The sequence below is a fragment of the Cydia splendana genome, chromosome 12 (genome assembly GCF_910591565.1).
Source record: "Cydia splendana chromosome 12, ilCydSple1.2, whole genome shotgun sequence".
Lineage (NCBI taxonomy): Eukaryota > Metazoa > Arthropoda > Insecta > Lepidoptera > Tortricidae > Cydia > Cydia splendana.
The window spans coordinates 6016854-6037337 of NC_085971.1; the positions used below are offsets into that span (position 1 = coordinate 6016854).

The window sequence follows — 20484 nt, forward strand, 5'->3', positions numbered from 1 at the left end:
TTAGAAATGATTGATTATATTCTATTCTATTTAATTGTGAAACACTAAAAACGGCACCGTTAGTAGAAACAAAACGCAAACTCTTTAAATATTCAAACATAGAACGCGCCGTTTTTTTTTTATTTTTTTAAATCCCGTTCGGGATGGCACTGGTCGCGTCCCCGCCGCCGTACTGAGGCGGTTAACTGAGTAATCACACCGGCAATTTGTACATGGGTCACAGTTGCTCCCAGACTAAGGACACACGAGGTTAGAAAGAGTTTCAATAAATCTATTGTGGACATTATTATCGTATTATGTGAGCGCGCGTTCGATTTGTCTAAATTATAGTTGACTGTACCTACAATAATAATACTGAAGTCACGTGCGCTCTCATATTGCTTAAACTTGCTTGGTTGGTAGGTACCTATTGTAGATAAGATTTTGAGATGAAGCCTGATTAGAACATGAGTAGGATTTAACTTAAAGACAGTTTCGTCAAATATCTTAAGTAAGTATCTATATTTTGACGGACAGATTAACGTCATACAAGTTATATAAATTTTTTGAAGTGAAAACTTCTTTAGCGGCGCTGAGCACTTTTTGAGGTGGGGAAAAAATGATAAACTCGAGGCAGCGTAACGCGTAACGCGTAACGCGCTGACGTCATGTGTTACGGACAATGTTATTCACCAAAGAACTTTAGTCATAACGTATCATAATCAGGTCAAATATTTAAAACTGGACTTTTATGCTCAATGTTCTAATCTTGTACGGGCTGAAATACGAGGATCTCACAGTTACATTCTAACTTTATATCACTCCAATATAATTCAATTAAGCTACATCTTGATGAAATCGCTAATAAAAGTGAACTCTAGTACTGGTGAATAAACCTCAAAATATCATGACCAAATATATTTAGATGCGAGGTCTGCAAGGTAACTTTACAATGTCTATTCGAATTTTATAGTATTTTATGCAACCGTTGTTTAAGAGAGGTCAAAAAAGGCGAGTGGCGTGAATAACAATTTGAGGCGAAGCCGAAAATTGTTAATAAAGACGTCACGAGTATTTTTTGACTCAGTTAAACAACGTTGCACACAATACTTTTTCTACGACCGAGCACTTACTTTGAAATAAAATTGTAAATTTAACAAATATTTTTAATTCAAGAAGTAGCAAAAATGAAGGGTAGGGGCGGGGAAAGAATGAATGAATGAATGAAATTTAAAAAAACATGTCTATGGTTCACTTATTTGTCAGAGATGACATTTAAAATAAGGTTGGCAACACTGTATTTCATTCAATATTTTTTAAGTGGTCATTACACGAAGTATCGTAAAATCGTCAAAAAGATACTGCGTGTATGCACAAATTCTTTTTTGGGGAATAGACTAAAGACTTGTCTTGACAACTATAAGGTAGGGTTTTAAAGGTGTGTGCACGACCCTTTAAATGACAAATAAAAGTACGGGAGTAGAAAAAACAATTAACGCTACAAATTTGAATTTCGAATTTTAAACAAGCTCACTGACCAGCAATTTCGGAACTAAAGTTTTTGAATAGAAAGGAGGATGGGTCAATTATACATAGTGCTGCAGACATTTTGGACTAGTCATTGAGTTTTCACTTCTGTCGGCACTCCCGGAGTGCAACCCGTTGTTTTTTTTTAATAGGGAAATTCCTGAGATCACTTTCACATTTAGAAAACAAATGTCCATATAAAAAAAATAGGTAACAAAAAGTTCAATGTAGAACATGCCTTACGTCTTCTTCTTGTTCTAATTTATGTCATAAATCACCGTAGAACCACGGTAGCGCCCTCTGTTCCAATGTCAGCGATAGTCTTGACGACCGATTGTTTTATTGTACAGTTAAATTAGGTATTAAATATCGACACGGACAAAGGGCCAAATATATGTATACACGACGTTATTGCTCATATATTTAAATAATGAAAATCAGGTATACAGGTTTAGAAAATTTAAGTCTCACTTTTGAGTCAATTTTCGCCTGGGCGCAATTCGTCATATCGAAAAATGTCATTGTTACTAGTAAGTAAAAGTTGAAAGTATTCAATATTACTTAAATACTTATATTATTAAATTACATATTCGTATAAGCGTTCTCAGCACATAAGGAAAGACAACTTACAACGCCTTTAAGATTAGGTTCTTTCTTAGCTGACCTAAAAGGACTTGAAACGGCGTTAGACCCGAAGAATGGCGAAGACAAATACGTTAAATATAGGACCGACTTTCAAACGGTTACAGACAAACAATATCCATTCATCTTCATCATAAATCTAGTCAGTCTAGCTTTTGTCGATGCCAGTAGAATTTCCGCCACTCATCTCGTTACTCCACTATTGTTTTCATTATCTACATAAATCTGTTTACACCATACCAGCTCGCAAAATCACTTTTTATTATTAAAAAACTGATGAGAAAGTTGCATTTTATCCTCAAGTGTGGTAAAGTTATCTAAATTTTGAGTTGTTTTCTTATGTTAAACTTTTAAGTGATGATTTTGTATGATAGGTATTGTAAATATTTGATAACGTTCATTGTAATGTTTTACAGTTCTTGCAAATTCGAGCAGGAGACATTTTTTGAAATCAGTAATCAGAAATCATCGCATTTATTCGTGATCACTGATCAACTATATGAGTACGTATCCTAACATAAGACGCGTGTCATAATGTCAGAGGGTAACACAATAACTAATTAGCTAAATTAGTCGCTCAATCGCAGCAAGGACAATGCATACTGCATTCTATATCTGGATGCAAATGCAATTATGTATAGTCCAGAAAATCGTGTCACTTTAAAAGCGGCAAATTAAATGTAGGGGTGGAACGTTACCCATAGAAACTTTAAATTTCACATTTTCTTTTGCGTAAATGATTCAAATGAGTCTAAGTATATCAATATAATGATAATGATGATAACTTTGGTGTTCATCGCTAAGGGTCGATCGCACCGAACCCACTGTCATGTTCGCAAAATTTTGTTGTATTGGAAGTCTGATAGTACCTACTTACTTTGCTGAGTGACGATGATCAGTCCATCAATTGTCATTGGTACAACTGGTCAATGGTTATTAACCCCTGGAGCGCCCCAGATTTACCGTAGTATGGAACTCCTATACTAGTTACCAGCACACGTGTCTGTTTAGGGCGCTCCAAAAAAGGGTAAAGCTGGTCAATGGTTATTAAAAAGTAAAATTTACTAAGTCGTAACAATTTACGACTTAGTAATTTTTTATGATAGATGGAAAGCAAAAGACATTGCAGAAACTGTAACTACCTACATAACACAATATTAAAATAGACGATGAAATAATATCATGTATGTACTTGCTAACTTCCTTCTACCGCTCTTGCGTTTTATAAAGTAACAAGTTAAAATCACATGACATCGGTATAACTTTGTCCCTCGGGTAATAAATACGAATTGATTGAAACTTCATTCTTCAAAATCACTTCGTATTAGAAGCCTTATCCATTAACAGACACATACATGACGTACAGTTAAAATAAAACCCTTAATTTTAAGTTTTCCGTAGGCCGGTGTACACAAACCGATCGTTTTTGACTGAGCGACAGGTTTCTGTTTCAGCCCGGTATGAAGGTCTCTGTTTCAGCCCGGACAAAAATGCTTACGTATGTCCGGCTGTCCGGCTGTTCAGCAATAACCTCTCGTAACAGCTTTGTAACGGCTAGGCAAGCTAATCTGTTGACAATTAGATTTTTTGTTGTGTACCGTTAAAAATTAACAACAATGAACAAACCTACGTAAGAACCTTGTTTGAGTACTTTATCCAATTTCGTGATCGTTATAAAGTTTATATTTTTTCATTGATCGACTTTCTTGCCTATTCTTCCATTCATAAGCAATTTCGTACGCTTTCGTTTCATGACAATATTTGCTTACGATTTTACTTTACTTTTACTATTTTAGTTATTGTAACAATCTATATACTTACCTATTACAAAAAAAATGCTTTTTAACACGTTTCTTGGTTTATTGAACAGTATTTTAGCCGCGGTTTTTTTTGGTTTCGTAGCCAAAGCGGCAATAATGGAACTATTTATAGTTTAGTCATGTCAGTCTATGTTTGTCTGTCCGTAGCAATATGCATTCAATAACTGGGGCTATACATCACTGTGCAAAACACGAACAATTAGAACAAAAATCTTTTTTTTTTTTCAAAAAAATAAATAAACACAAGAAAATGAAGTTCCGGGCCAACAAATAATTCGACAGTGTATTTATAATTAATTTTGGCGGCATATTTAGCACATGTGCGCGGAATACATACAGGTGGTGTCGTGTCGCCCCGGGCCTAAAGGTGTGAGGTGCATTATATTTATGTGTGTGTGCGGGCGAGGAAGTTATTTTGACAAATATTAAGTATGCGTATGGCAGATTGTTGCACGCATGTTGCATTTTACAATGTAGACTTAAAAATTGGACGACATTTGATGCAGATCATGCTTTTTGTGCATTGTGAATTCATTCCGAGGGCGTATGCTTCGTAGGCTATAAGGTCAGCGACGTTTTTTAAATTAATTTAGTGGATGTCTATTATAATTTGCGCCAAAAAAATATGGCAGTGCCTTTATTGATTGCATTTGCACACCAATTTAATTTAAATTAAGTAAGATTAAACAAGAACCGTCGAAAAACAAAAACAATCAACTTTAGCATAACCTAAAAGCCAACAACATTTTTATCTCCATTTCCTGTAAAGGCTTGTGTGATGTAAGTACAACACGGCCATTATAACAAAACCCGTTAAATGCGTTACCAATTGTGCTCACTCTGAAGGTGATGGAAGTTCAAGATGTGTTGGTTTTGCGAAGATGAAAGGTGCAATCGAACGGAGCGATCGGAAGCAAAACAAGTGAAATATTTTTGTTGTTATGTAAGACGGAGATACAATGCGTCCGTTGGTGCGGTGAATGGCAATGATCCATTACTTACTCGTTGTAGGGTCTGTTTCCATTGATAGTGATAATACATTAAAATGGTACAATACAATACAAATACTCTTTATTGCACACCTAAATAAAAGAAAACAATACAAAAGAAAACAGAAATACAAGCAGAGGTAAACATAAACAACAGGCAGGGGGTGGTACGTAATAATAAGTAATATATTTTTGTTGTTATCATTCCAACACTTCGTGGCGTACCGAAAACTGCCGCGAAAGGCTGCTGAATGGTGACAAGGGCAAACAAGTTGCAGATACCTGGATGATTTGACCACTGAGGATTTAGAGTTATGAGCCCAGGTTAAAAGGTACGAAGGCATTCGGTTGTGCACAATGCCAAATATAAGCGACGCTAAATGGACATGGACCTTTTGACGCGTGGACATTTTCATAATGTGGTTTTTATTCAAGTGGGGTGTCACGTGCGAGGACTCTCTGTATTAATACATACCTACTGCCATACTTGGCATGACCCCCCCTGTTGCTGTGACGTAATATTTGGAAGAACCCCAGCCTGTAGGTTCCTTCCGAGCGAATGTCAACCCTAACCTAACATGATGACAAATACCAGATGCAAATATCGTGTCGTCCAGTCCTGTGGAGACGGTGCCTTCGTCAAACGGATGCACCGGGCTCTGTCTGCGCCCATCGTCTGTTACGATCGACCCAAATATGACGACAATATACGGACCGGTTGTCGGAAAACGTACGCCGGTTCATTAATGCCAACCAGAGCTTGCATTATAATGCGATTCTATTCAGACATGATAGGACTATCGGAGGGTCTATTCTTGATTGTTATTTTTCATATCTCATGCTCTGAAAGTGGGTCGTTGTTGTTCTAAAAGGTGCGAAGAAAGTGATACGTTTATGCTCTAGCGCAGAAAAGTGGTGTACTCCTCTGCGTCCCCGTCCCACGAACAACTGGGTGGAAACAAAATGGAAAAATAGTGTCTTTATTTCCTCGCCTGGAACAATTGGTAATTGTTTAATTTTACTAATCCCACGTTGATCGTTTTTTTAATAAAAAATTATGTAAGTAAATTGTTAAAAACAAATAATTCTTGATTTCTTTCGTTGAATTCTATTTACTCGATTTCATAAGGCGGGAACCAAAAGGAATACACCAAAAATATTTTTTTAAACCTTACACTTGCGTAAATGAGCAAAGGCAGAATCTTATACATATACAGCCACAGTTAAACGTTTGTACGATATTAAATTGGTTTTTAAAGTTATTTAGCACTATATTCATGAAATAAAGTAAAATACAATATAAAAATTTCTTATATTATTAATTAAATTGTTATTTAATATTTAAAATACTTTTATTATGTTATTACGTGGTGCGGCGCACCAAGGTCGCGGTGCGGTCCGGTAGTCTGTTGCGGCTTTAAGAACGAAAAAGTATAAAAGTAAAAAGTAAGAGGCAATCCCGCTGATTTTCATACTATAATGAACAAATCATTTTAAAATTACTGCAGTTTGTTAAAAAATGTGTGTTTTCGTAAATATTGCAATCTAAATGTTTTTCGCTAGGGGTTATTAATCTTCACACATGTAAAGTCTCCGATTGCAAGTAAGTCCTAAGGAAAAAATCATGGCCGTAGGTCTATTGGGTACTTCAATTACTGATTTTGCGAAATTGCCTTGTCTTTTTTGGTTTCCTCGTATTCGATATGAAAAGTAGAGTGTTTAACTCGGGTGAAAGGCACCATTTCCGTCTCGGACTATTGGCGCTCTCACTACGTTCGAGCGCCAAACTACCTCGACAGAAATGGGTGCCTTTCAACCCTTGGTTAACAATCTACTATTAATGAATGAGACGAGATTATAGTTTAGCCAACGAATCGTGCTATCAGAAAAAACTGGTTTCCTGTAGACGAAATTGCCAATGTCAACTAACACATTAGCTTAGGCTAATATATCTCCTAATTCTCCTTCTTACCTAAATTTATTTTGAAATTTTATTATTTCAAAAAGTTCCGAATCAAAATCAAGATGAATAACTTCATTACAGAATATTTATCTGTACATATTTGTATAGAAACCTAAAGGTTGTTTATTTTTATTTTCTAAACCTATTCATCTTAAGTTTTTATAATATAGATATAAAAGTAAAATATAAAAACAATACAAAAAACATATAAACTTATTATAAAAAACTTAACCTAGGGTGCCGCCAGAAGCGGGGCAAGACCCAAGCTGCCAGTGGTCAGGGCCGCGGTGAGAGGAACCGTCGGACTATCCGCGCCGTGTCTAAGACTACCGCGTACTGCACCTGACTCTTGAATCTTGATTCAGTCACCTAGCGAGAGTCACTCAAGATGTTGGGCGAGGCCCTTCGCTATGAGACCGTTCGCTGAACTTTGGGGCAATGATCGTCGAATTAACATCCCATATGGCGGTTATCACGTGACCCAAGTCTAGGTACCTACTTTTTATTATTAAGTACTTACCTACCTATTTTTATAAAACTTTTGTACCCATTTACTACTTATAGCCGGTTTTCTTGGCATCTTGTCGATGTTCACACAATATTCATAGGCGATTCATTGATCGTTAAATATAATTATTAGTACAAACTGTTACTTCTTTATTTTGGGACAAACAAATACCACTTATATTCAATGCTTACATGTCGAAACAAGCAAACTCTGCATGGAATTTGCAATGGCAATCTGCCGGATTCGAACTTTAAGATACGTCAATTAATAGATCTAGAAACGATATGGATTAGATGTGTCAGTGTCATAAGTGACGTATTTGTTTTAAGAAACGTCACATTTGACACTGACATATCTAATCCATATCGTTTCTAGTTCTATTAATTGATGTATCTTAAAGTTAGAATCGGGCCGAATGTGTGGAAATGACAGCATTAATGTCAAAGATCTCACTTGTTCCATTCAAGTCGGTGCATATTAGACTGCAGAGTTCGCTTCGACGGACTCTAACAACTTAAAATTATGCTTATTCGAATTTCATGACGTTTTGTTTTGCGTTTCGTGACCCCCCTCCCCTATTGAACCTCGCGTGATTTGTGCACAAGCCCTTATCAATATGGGTAGCTTCTCCCAGCGCTGACGTAATATAATCCAGATCTGAAAAAAAAGTAAACAAACTTAGTAATAACCGATAAAAACTCGGAAGTCGGCTAATCTGATTTGGTGATAATACGATTATCTTGAATTCAATTAACATACATATTTCAAAACACTTTTTATCAGGCCAGGCCATATGAGTACATTTGTTTATTTACGATTTGAATTGAAGGAAACATACTACCTAAATAGAAAGATTTTTATCATATTAATAGAATGAATGAACCAAATTTCAAGAGTGAACTGTTGGAGAAAGTTAGGTCAATTCTATTAACGAAATCTAGTAAGAACCAGGATGTCATCGAATTTTATATTCGATTAAAGAAGAAATAAGAAAAATAAAGGCAAATATTCAGACAAAATATTAAATAAATATTTGCCCCTTCACTCACCCAGACTTATACACGTCACTATTGCCCAAACGTAGTTCAGGACCGGAGCAAAACGCCGCCACAATTTCATCTTGGTTACCACACCGTCTTCCGACCAAGTGGTTATACTTAACAGTCGCGGCAAATATCTGGTAAGATCGGTTGTGACTGCAAATGGAAAGAACGCAGCCTGGCTGGGAGCCCCCACCGTTGACGTAGAAGTCGACGTCTCCCCAGGCGATACCCCTGTTGTTGCCGTAAGTGTGGATGCATTCGACGTAGATACCGTCGGTGGAAGCAATGCGGTTGCGGTTTATGAGCCAGATTGGGCTGACGGGATCTAATCCTGTAAAAATTAAATACTGCGGTATTAGCCTGTTTGGCTTCACAACATCAGAAAGCAGTTGTGAATAATAAATCATTTTTAAATGATTGCTTTAAAGTAGGTAAGGCCAAACTTCTTATATTGTGTTGAATAGATTCACTTCTGAATATTTTTTAAAATCGAAATTTCCTATCTCCGTTTCTTAGTGCAATTGATGATTAAGCTAATAATGACTGCATATATGTATTAAGTATGAGACTTGACTTTGACGTTTTGACTTGATTTGCCAATTATGGTATCACTATCCTCAGTATTGAGAAAACGAAAGACAAGTTCATTAGCACGCGTACGAAACAATAACTAACCTGTAACCCTTCCAACCCTGCCCCCCGTATATCGTCCAGCGTTCCCAGCAACGTGAGCGCCAAGGCTAAAGCCGACCAAATGCATGGTCTCAAAAGGAGTCGCGGTTACATCATGGATGAACAGAAGTAGGGAGCCAAGGTCTTGGCCTACTGACGGGACGGAGGCAATCGCGGTCGCGTAGAGGGCTTGGGCTAAGTGGCTCCAATCCAGGATGATAACGTTGAAATCCCCGATTTCTAGATAAGCTGAAATGATAAAAAGGTTTTAAAGTGAGCATCGAGTAAGTTTTTATGAATCAAAACGCGAATTGCATAAACAGACAAAACTTTAACATACAAAAGTAATCAATTTTCAAATAGCTAACTATAAAAAGTATAGTGGTGCCTCGTACATAATAACTATTTTTTGTTGTTTAAAACCCTAAAACGATAATTAAGAATCTGATTTTCCAAAACTAAAAAATTGCCATACAAATGTCGAAAAAACCACCCTCTACAAAAATGGACTCAAAAGATAGTTTTAGAAATGATCAGATGTGTTGAAGGCATCCAACTAGGAATCTCTCAGCATGGTCGACTTAAGCTTTTAATTTATGAGTCCTCTATACGCTATAAATACTTCGAATCCTCATCATCCTTAATATATTGAATTCTGTTATATTTATTTATTTATTTTTAAACTTTATTGCACATACAAAAAGTATAACAGGCGGAATTAATGCCGATTTCTACGTGACTGCTTATTAACTATCTTCTTCTTCTTCTTCTTTCCCTGTTCCCTTTCTTTGGGGTCGGGCCTCCTCACTCTTCTGCGCCAAGCTACTCTGTTTTGGGTTGGCTCTTTTGACATCTGGGATCGTTTGAGGTCTTTACTGCTTATTAACTATAAAGTTAACATATAACAAGTTGTACCTACGCACGATTTCCTACCATGATATTAAGTAAAGGAACAGAAAGTACCGTCTCGGATGAGCTGGTTGATCTCGCTGCTTAAGCTTTGGGTGTATCCGTGGCAGACAATCACCGTAGGCCAGCTGGCGTTGAAATTTGACGCCAGGATCCAATCCTTGTCCAGAGTTAGCAATTGGCCTGTTGTGCGGTTTAGTCTGTAAAAACATACTAGGTTACTATTTCAAAGATGAGTCAATGTAGAATATTATACATTACGGTTTTCGTATCCTGCCCAACGTTTATACTCTGCTGGGAGGCGTGTGAATCTCTGACTGCTCAGAATCCTTTGTTATGAACAGGATAGTACCTATTCTGTAAACCAATCTATGCACTTTTTGTTTACTAAACTGACCTTGTGAATAGAAAATAGAGATTCTTCGAGCTCCTGGCAACGTTAACATCATGTTTATTCACGTTCTGAGGCTTACTGTTAAGTGGTACCCCAGATGTGAAGTGCGCTGAAAAGGTGCCAAAACAATAATTAAAAGTTATAATTTACACAGGTAGTGGAAAAGTAATGAATGATGATACTCGTATTTTGTTATTTTTTATGCTTCTCAAATAAGTGTGCCATATACAACGTGTCTCTACCCTCTGGACATAGATGAATTGGACGTGTCGATTATTTGAATTAATTTAACTTTTAAAACTGTTTTTTTTTTTTATGTTCATTTAATCAAATAATTTACCATATTAAAACATTCCTGAGATCTCTACTCGGGATCTTGGTCAATGTCCTGCAGCGGTATCATGGTCGTATTTTTATCACTTGTCGTGTCATGCGTCACTTTCGCTCTTACATACTTGTCAGAACGTGATAGGCATGGTGACAAATGATAAAGAGCCGACCATCTTAACCCTACTGCACGGATATTATGGTCGTGTACTTATGTCTACTTGACAGCGTGATAAAAACAGCGTACGTCTCTTTCAATCACACGGTGTTAAAAAGTGACACTTATTTTATCACGTGGATAAAGCCATCCATAGTTCGCCTGCAGAGAGTAGAAACACGTTTATGATGATAAGCTATCACAGTTTATTCGGTTCAAGTGGTTCGACCGCTTGCAATTTTTATGGTGTCACGAGCGAGTTGCCCATTATGGAAAGGGATTATTACTGCCGTAGAATTGTATGTTTGGTTATTTTAAATACCATAAAACAAGTGTTTTAATAGTGACTCAGGCGATCGTAACCATCAATGAATCAATCAATCGAGTGACAAACGTTGAATCCAATTACATGTACTAATTAAAAGTGAATACCTAGTAATATACAATATTACACAAACGAAAATAAAGACGATTCGACGTGTACACACCAATGACTAGGAGTACCACAATAATCTTCATTTTGGACTCTGACTGTAGATATTCGACAACAACTGTAATAAATAATAATAACTGTAGCTTTTTGACTGTAGGTATTGCTTTTATACTCTTCCTTAAACATCAATCTTATCTTGATCAGATAACCAGTTAAAATCAGAACTAACTAGAATAGTATCTCAAGCGATAATCGGCTAAGATTATAGATAATAAAAAGTCGGCCAATTTTATTTTACATTAACGCAACATTACATTATTTTATTTTAATAATTTTAATTTTAATATTTTGTATGGGTATTTTTTTTTTTGCCTGAAATGAATTTGATTGATTGATTGGTTGATTAACATATTTTTCTTGGGGCAGTTGTGTACGACCCAAGGCAATGATATAATAAAGACTGTAAATCACATAATTTGCGTTTATAGGTAGGTTTAAAGTATACACATATCTCGTTATCATCATTATTGTAAATGGTGTTGTTGAGGTCTATTAGTCTTAACACCATAACGTCATCGAGTTATCCCTCGGATTGATAAAATATACACTGTCTTCCGTAGGTAGGCGTCCTTTTATTTAAAACATTCGACCTACACCTTTAAGTTGCATCTTATACTATTTAATTTTAATATTTCAACAACGTCAACATCCCAAACTCCTTTGACGGATCCCTTGAACTAAACTTTGGTTGATATTTATAATTTATTTACATGAACTAATGCAGGTCGAAACGTTCACATACTCGTACTACCTCTAATCTACAACAATGATGGGCAATTTTATTAATTCAACATTAAACTAACAAACTTTATTATTTACATATCTTTGTAATAAATATGTAGAGTACATACATTACGTATTTGCGTTCTAACGCATTTACAGATTTTGACGCACAATTCATTCACATGTTATTTGAATTATACATAGTTTTCTTTGTTATCAACATGCCATAATGGCTATTATAATATGTGTTGCATGATTATTCGTGCTCATTACAAAAAATAATTTATTGTGTAAATGTCAACATTGTTTTATTAATTGACCGGGTGAAGCGAAGGCTTGGACAAAAATGCTTACGTATGCCGGCTGTTCTGAATTTCAGGGCGCATTTTTCAACCGATTCTCGCGAAATTTTGTGAGCAAGTTCTGTATGTAATTATTTTGTCGATCGTTTTGGGAATTATTACAAAATTATGAAAAGTTAAACTTATGCTGACCATTGTATAATTAAACCAGTTTTCACAGGTTAATTTTCCTGCTTTACCATATTTCACAACTCTCAAAAAGGCGTATCACAGCGTAAGCTGTTTTCTTAGTGTAATTATATAAGTTTCACTTAATTATCACATTCTTTTTTTTATAAAACTTGCTTTTAAACACACCTTATAACGCCGTATGAATGCGTAACGTTTTTAGTTCAGATAAATTGACTTGGCCGAAAAACAAGTTTTACAATCCAGTATATTCTGACTATCGGGTTTTTCGTACAGTTTTGTCTTGTGCATTCAAGAAAAAAGTCAAGTAGGACAGTGTTGGTAAATTCCATTAGAACATGTTTTTATTATTTGTTATAATGGGAACATAATTAATACAACTTTTTAAGCCTCAATTAATTAATTTATATCTTCTCACTGGAAGATGAAGGATGAAGGATGGTCTCATCGGAAGTTCAGTGCTGGGAAGCCACCAGCAACATGCATTTCGTGGCACTTTAATCTTATTTTGAGTTTTCTTTTATATTATGTATTGTCTCGTTTTTTTGTGCTTACGAATAAATTCTATTCTATTCTATATCATAGATTTGATTTAAATAACAAATCAAAATTTCTATTTGTATTGTATTTCTATTTGTTAATACATTATAAATACCTACATTTCGTAAAGTATTTCTAAGGACGTGCACTGCACACATTGATTAGAAACTATTTGTTTATTATCTATTATGTAGGTACTGTTAAAGTCTATTCTCACATGCAATCATTAAAAATATAAGTAAGTAGAGACAAATATGTATGCCTGTGAACGTTCCCTTCCAATGAACACTTCCTAAAAAAATGACATCTTGTTCTACATACTTTTACTTACAAAAAATGAAGTTAAGCAAATATTCGCGCCCTTACAACGCGCGAAGAACTACTTACCGTTTTTTTCTGCGTGATAACGGTCTTGAAACGGACCGACATTTATTTTAAGTAAAGTATTTTAACCCTAAAATAACGGGTTGTTAACACGGTTGAAGCAAAGGACGTGTTGAGTAAGCTTGATTCGTCATGTGATAATGACATATTCGTGACGTTTGACACCGGTCTATTGATTTCGTCACGATTTCCCTATTTTCACGACATAGCTATTCTGGTTTATATACGTTTTCAATGTATAGGCAAGATACCAAATTACATATGCTTTAATAGGTAAGTATTTAGAACAATTGCTCATAAAACAATTATAGGCGCTTTTTGTTTTCTGAACGGATTTTCGCTAAAAAGTAGGCCTATTAACACATTCAATACCACTAAGTGCTACGGGTTACGCTCGTAGCGCGTAGCCACGGTTTCGTCGTATGTAGCGCGTAGTCGCTACGAACAGTGTACCCGACAGTCGGGTTCTTGGTGTTTAATGTGTTAAAATGTAGTAGTAGGTAGGGGAGAGGGGGGTAGCCTGGTACACTTTTTACATTAATTGTCATAGTTCAAAATATTACCTATTGAATCCAGTTTTAAGCCTCTACACAACAACCTACATTATTAACCTATGTAATTACTGCATTTGCACATATATAAAGCTAAAGATAAAAGTACAAATTAGATTTTTGCTACTCAAGGAATAATGTTCGATACTGCCCCAAGAGTGGGTAGCTTTGAACTTACGTGGGGCAGATTTGAAAAATGGGCTGTAACGGCAATAATATCGAGATGTACGCGTTTTTTTATCTGTACTTGGCACAGTTTGTCACTAGAAATAATCGTGTTAACATTTTACTCGTATAATTTGCAGTTACAACAAAGATGGGGTAGTTTTGTACGTTAATGTTTTTTGGAGTGTTCAAAGGTACCTCAGTGGGGGTACCTTTGAAAAGTATTGAAATCTTACAAAAGCTACCCCCTTGAGGCAGTTTTGAACATAACATTGTTCAAAACAACCTCAATAATGTTGCAGCAGCGGATTATATGAGTATTTAATATTTATTATATTTTGGTTCTCTGTGATTCTCCTTTTTTCATAATTCCGTACCATTTTTACTTGTTCTTTATCAATAAACTGCAATGTTTTAATTATTTATTGAATTGTACTAATTTAATATTTTGTAATATTGTACCGAAATACAAAATTCTAATAAATATTATATTAAACAAGACTAATCGTATTAAGTACAGAACCACTTAGTTCATGGAATTTAGGTAAATGCATTATTAGCATTTACAAAAAAATAACTAAAATACATATTATTACGGTTTCAATTTACATACTAAATGCCCGTCAATATCGGGGCAGATATGAACATTTCTTATGGCCGGGGTAGATTTGAACAGACAGCTAATCAAAACTGCCTCGTATTTTTTTTTCATAACTACCCCAACACCTACTTAAAAAAATAAACGTCGTTATTATGTAGAAACATTGCAAATTTTGATTATTCATCCTTCGTCACTAAACATAATAGATAAAACATATCTATTAAATTAAGTTTCACTAACCACTTCCTTCAAATACAGCTTGAGAAACCTTACAAATCTGCACAAATAACGCTAACGGGTAGCATCGAAAACGAACTAAGCTACTAGTTCGTTCATGTTCTGTCAAACTTCAAATATGTCAGGTGACAGTTGTGTGGGTCGATGTTGCAAGCCCAAAATATGGATTTGGATCATTATTGCATCAAAAATACATTTTTAAACTCATATGTTCTAAGCTGCCTCCAGTGATAGCTACCCCCCTCTCCCCTACCTAGTAGTAGTAAAATACTTTATTGTACAAAAAGAAACATAAAACATGAAAGAACACACAGCATTAGTACAAAGGCGAACTTATCCCTTTCAAGTATCTCTTCCAGTTAACCCCTGAGCAATTGAGGGAGAATTGGGGAACGGTAGATATAAAAGCTGTACTAAACGGCATACAGATAAAATATTTAATATCCTACAAGATAGGTAAACCTATATCCTACTATAATTATGTATATACAAAGTATGGGATATGAAATATAACAAATATGTAAACAGCTATATATATATTTAAAATATATAATACATATAATACATTATATATGATATAATACATATATACTAAAACTACCTAACCGCATCTTTTAGATTTCAAGTTCCGTCAGAAAGCCATAACTTTTTTAACACATTCACTGCCCCCAACGCACATGTGCGTTCACCGTCATAAAAGTTTGTTCCTAGGCCACGCCCCCTGGCAGTGAATGCGTTAAATTCGCCTTTAGCGATGCGACCGATTGACACTTACGAAGAGAAGACGGTAAGGAATTCCATAATTTGACAGAGTATTACACAGTAAAAGACTTGTCATGGGATCGGTGTTTGAGTGGCGGGATAGCCAGAGAGAGATCTGCACTGGATAAGAATGATTCGAGAACATACTTGATCTCAAATCCTTACTTTTCTAGAAATGCAAGAAATATGTTTGACTGTCTGTTATTTCTTACGTTAGATATAGAAACCTTATATCTTAGGAATGGACGACATGGACGAAGGTATGCCACTTAAAGTACCTATTAAACTTATTGGCATAAAAATAAGACGCGGGCAGAACCATGGGCACAACTAATACATTTAAAAGTGGATTGTTTGATAAAATTTACTTATTTATAACAAAAAATAAAAACCATATAGTACCATTTACAGGCAGGCTTTACTTATAACGTACGCGCAATAATAACGTGCGGAAAGTTTCGATTATGTTGAAAAAGTTCATGGAATTTTCAGAAAATGTAAGTGTTTCTGAAAATTTCCAATTTCGAATACTTTGCAAATATGAAAACTTTCCGTCGGCAAACACAAGTACCTACTATTGAGCCTAGTGACATATTGAATGTAATAGAAAACAAGTTTCAACACAACACGACGATTAGTAAAATTACCTCGTTGAGGGTAAAGGTCTTGCAAGTAATCAACTTGAAAGCATACTCGTAGAGAAAATTACGTGTTAGAAAATACACGCGACGATTGTATAATATTATATTTACTTATAATAGTGCAGGGTCTCTAAGAACGGATGTCTTACCTATGCAAGTATGCATAAATTATTGGATCGCAGTTTGATTTTTGATCCTGTAATGGTGTTCCTAGGCTTCAAAAAACCCGATATTGCCCGGCTGAAAAGTTGTAGGTAGGTACAATTCTCATACATTCGCATTAAAAATTTTTTTTTTCTCTAATCTAACTTAAGTAAGGCTGCTATTTAACTGATCTCCAGATTTAGTAAAATTTAATACCAAAAAAATCTATTTTACCACCCTAAAATAATAAATGATCACCAAAATTATAACACCATTTTAATGTGAAATGATTACCAATTTTATTACATTTTACTATCCTATTAAAGGAACTGACACCAAACTAATCATTATTAACCCAAAAATAGTAAATGATTACCAAATTTCAAACCCCATTTTAATGTGAAATGATAACCAAATTTTTACATCTTGCTATCCTATTAAAGAAAATGACACCAAAATAATCATTGTAAACCCAAAAATAGTAAATGACCAGCAAAATTAGAACTCCATTTTAATGTAAAATTATAACCAAATTTTTAAATCTTGCTATCCTATCAAAAGCAAATGACTCCAAAATAATAATTGTAAACCCAAAAATAGTAAATGACCACCAAAATTGTAACCACATTTTAATTAAAAATGTGCAAATATTTAATATACCTATCGTTATCCTATTAAATTAATTAATCCACTTCGTCACCTTTTTCTAGTAGCATTTTATTTCTGTAACAGTCGCAGTTCTAACCTAACCCACTTTTCTAGTAGCATTTCTTTTCTGCAAGGGTCGCAATTCAAACCTAACCTAACCCACTTTTCTAGTAGCATTTTGTTTCTGTATGGGTCGCAGTTCAAACCTAACCTAACCCACTTTTCTAGTAGCATTTCTTTTCTGTATGGGTCGCAGTTCAAACCTAACCTAACCCACTTTTCTAGTAGCATTTCTTTTCTGTAAGGGTCGCAGTTCAAACCTAACCTAACCCACTTTTCTAGTAGCATTTCTTTTCTGTAAGGGTCGCAGTTCAAACCTAACCTAACCCACTTTTCTAGTAGCATTTCTTTTCTGTAAGGGTCGCAGTTCAAACCTAACCTAACCCACTTTTCTAGTAGCATTTCTTTTCTGTAAGGGTCGCAGTTCAAACCTAACCTAACCCACTTTTCTAGTAGCACTTCGTTTCTGTAAAGGTCGCAGTTCAAACCTAACCTAACCCACTTTTCTAGTAGCACTTCGTTTCTGTAAAGGTCGCAGTTCAAACCTTACCTAACCTACTTTTCTAGTACCATTTCGTTTCTGTATGTGTCGCAGTGCTAACGTAACCTAACCCACTTAACTAATAGCAGTTCAAACTGATAGCAGTTTAACCTACTTTTCTAGTAGCATAACGAAATGCTACTAGATAAGTAGGTTAGGTTAGGTAGGTATGCGGTGCCGGGTACGGGGGGTTGAGCGGGGCTAGTAATTTTGGCATAAGTTTACTTTATTTGGTAATATGTATACATTTTTTGGCTATCATAGTGGTTTATTTAGGTGAAAATATCGCATTAATTTGGTCTTCAAGATTTGGTGATCATTAATGATTTTTTGTGATCATTCAATATATTTGGTATTTGAATACAATTTGAAGTGCAGTCGCAATTAAAAGTATTTTTTGGTGGTCATTATATTTGTAGCCGTTACTTAAGGGCTACAAATATAATGACCACCAAAAAATTATTTGGTACCCTAAATAAAAAAATCATGCTTACCAAAAAAAATTACTGAACACCAAAAAAATAAGGCCTAAAAATACAAAAGTACTACCGTTTTAATTACGACTACACTTCAAATTGTATTCAAATACCAAATATATTGAATGATCACCAAGAATCATTAATGATCACCAAATCTTGAAGACCAAATTAATGCGATATTTTACCTAAATAAACCACTATGATTACCAAAAAATTTATACATATTACCAAATAAAGTAAAATGACGCCAAAATTACTAGCCCCTCCCGCTCAACCCCCCGTACCCCGCACCGCATACCTACCTAAGCTAACCTACTTTTCTAGTAGCATTTCGTTATGCTCTTAGAAAAGTAGGTTAAACTGCTATCAATTAAGTGGGTTAGGTTAGGTTAGCACTGCGACCCTTACAGAAACGAAATGCTACTATAAAACTGGGTTAGGTTAGGTTAGAACTGCGATCCTCACAGAACCGAAATGCTACTAGAAAAGTGGGTTAGGTGAGGTTTCAACTGCAACCCATACAGAAACGAAATGCTACTAGAAAAGTGGGCCAGGTTAGATTTGAACTGCGAGCCATACAGAAAAGAAATGCTACTAGAAAAGTGGGTTAGGTTAGGTTCACAGAACAACCCCTATAGACCGAGCTTATAGGACGACTCGCGGTCACCGCCCGTATGGTGTATAGGTCAAATGTAAGATTGTTCGCGCGCCGCTCCGATCAGTTGCGCCCAAGGTTACGACCTGTTAGCAGTGTGCACGAGTCTAAGAAAATAAATCGTAAACTATTGAATTCATTGGGAAATCATGGGATATTGCAGCGTAAAATGGTGTGGCAAGTCATCTAAGACTTCTACTTACAAAACAGATGGAATAACATCCCACAGGAAAGCGAAATTCATTATTTCATTGAATAATATTTCTTGTCCGCGGGGTTCATTTTATACTGGTCAGTAAGCAGAGGCGAAGTATGTCCGTCCCTTTTCGTCACCTTGAAAATGCAATGCGCTATCCCTTTCCCTTTCGACTAGTGATGTGACGATGATGGTTTTTCAGTTGCGGAAACTTCGTGCTTCATCATACCGTATTGTACCATTTTAGACATAATATATAGGTAACATGTTGTGTAAGTTTTTTTAGAATCCTCTAGGCCAGCGGAGCAGTTAGGCCGCATGTCACGAGATGGACCTGATGATGAACTTCAAAGAAGTGCGAGGGAACTCGGTGTTGGTTTGTGATAGAAATATGTTGTATGGGTTATTTAGAATCCTCTAGGTGAGCAGTTAGGTCTCATGTCACGAGATGGACCTGATGATGAACTTCAAAGAAGTTCGAGGGAACTCGATGTTGGTTTGTGATAGACATATGTTGTATGGGTTTTTTAGAATCCTCTAGGTGAGCAGTTAGGTCTCATGTCACGAGATGGACCTGATGATGAACTTCAAAGAAGTGCGAGGGAACTCGGTGTTGGTTTGTGATAGACATATGTTGTATGGGTTTTTTAGAATCCTCTAGGTGAGCAGTTAGGTCTCATGTCACGAGATGGACCTGATGATGAACGTCAAAGAAGTGCGAGAGAACTCGGAGTTGATTTGTAATAGGCATATGTTATTGGTCCATTTTAATATGTTTTCAATACAACCTTCTATGACCTTAATAAAACGGACAAAAGAAAATAATTGTATGAGATTTTGGCGACACTTTTTTCTCGTATCGAAAGAGATTGCGATTCTGAGTGGAAATAATATAAAAATTCTAAACTTTAAAATTCAAGTTCTGGGTAAGTACTTTAAACAGAAATGTCCTAATATGTTAAGTAAAAATTTCAGGTACATTGTTAAATTACTTAATGAAATATTAAATTAATCAATAAGTATAATTATTAAGTAAGTTTACTCTAAGTATACTAAATTGGTAACAATTTTACCACAATAAATTTCGATGTCACTGGTAGCAGTACCCACTACCTGTAATGAACATGTCCCATCCCTACATTTACACGTGTCAGCGCGCCATGTTTAAAACGACCAATCGCAACGCCGTGAGCACCCCTCCCGCACCTCACAGTTTGGTGATTTGCGTCGGGAACAAAATGGC

The 20484-nt window shown here is 35.6% G+C and overlaps 1 protein-coding gene across 1 annotated transcript; it reads right to left on the reverse strand.

Annotated features, from left to right (window-relative positions):
• Window positions 1-8039: 8039 nt before the first annotated feature.
• LOC134795770 (phospholipase A1 member A-like) lies at window positions 8040-10577 on the reverse strand (the record flags this gene model as incomplete). Its single annotated transcript, XM_063767707.1, has 5 exons — window positions 8040-8085; window positions 8478-8802; window positions 9147-9392; window positions 10107-10252; window positions 10450-10577. Coding segments are annotated over 5 exons (891 nt in total), but the record flags the coding sequence as incomplete, so codon positions are not given.
• Between the last annotated feature and the right edge of the window lie 9907 nt (window positions 10578-20484).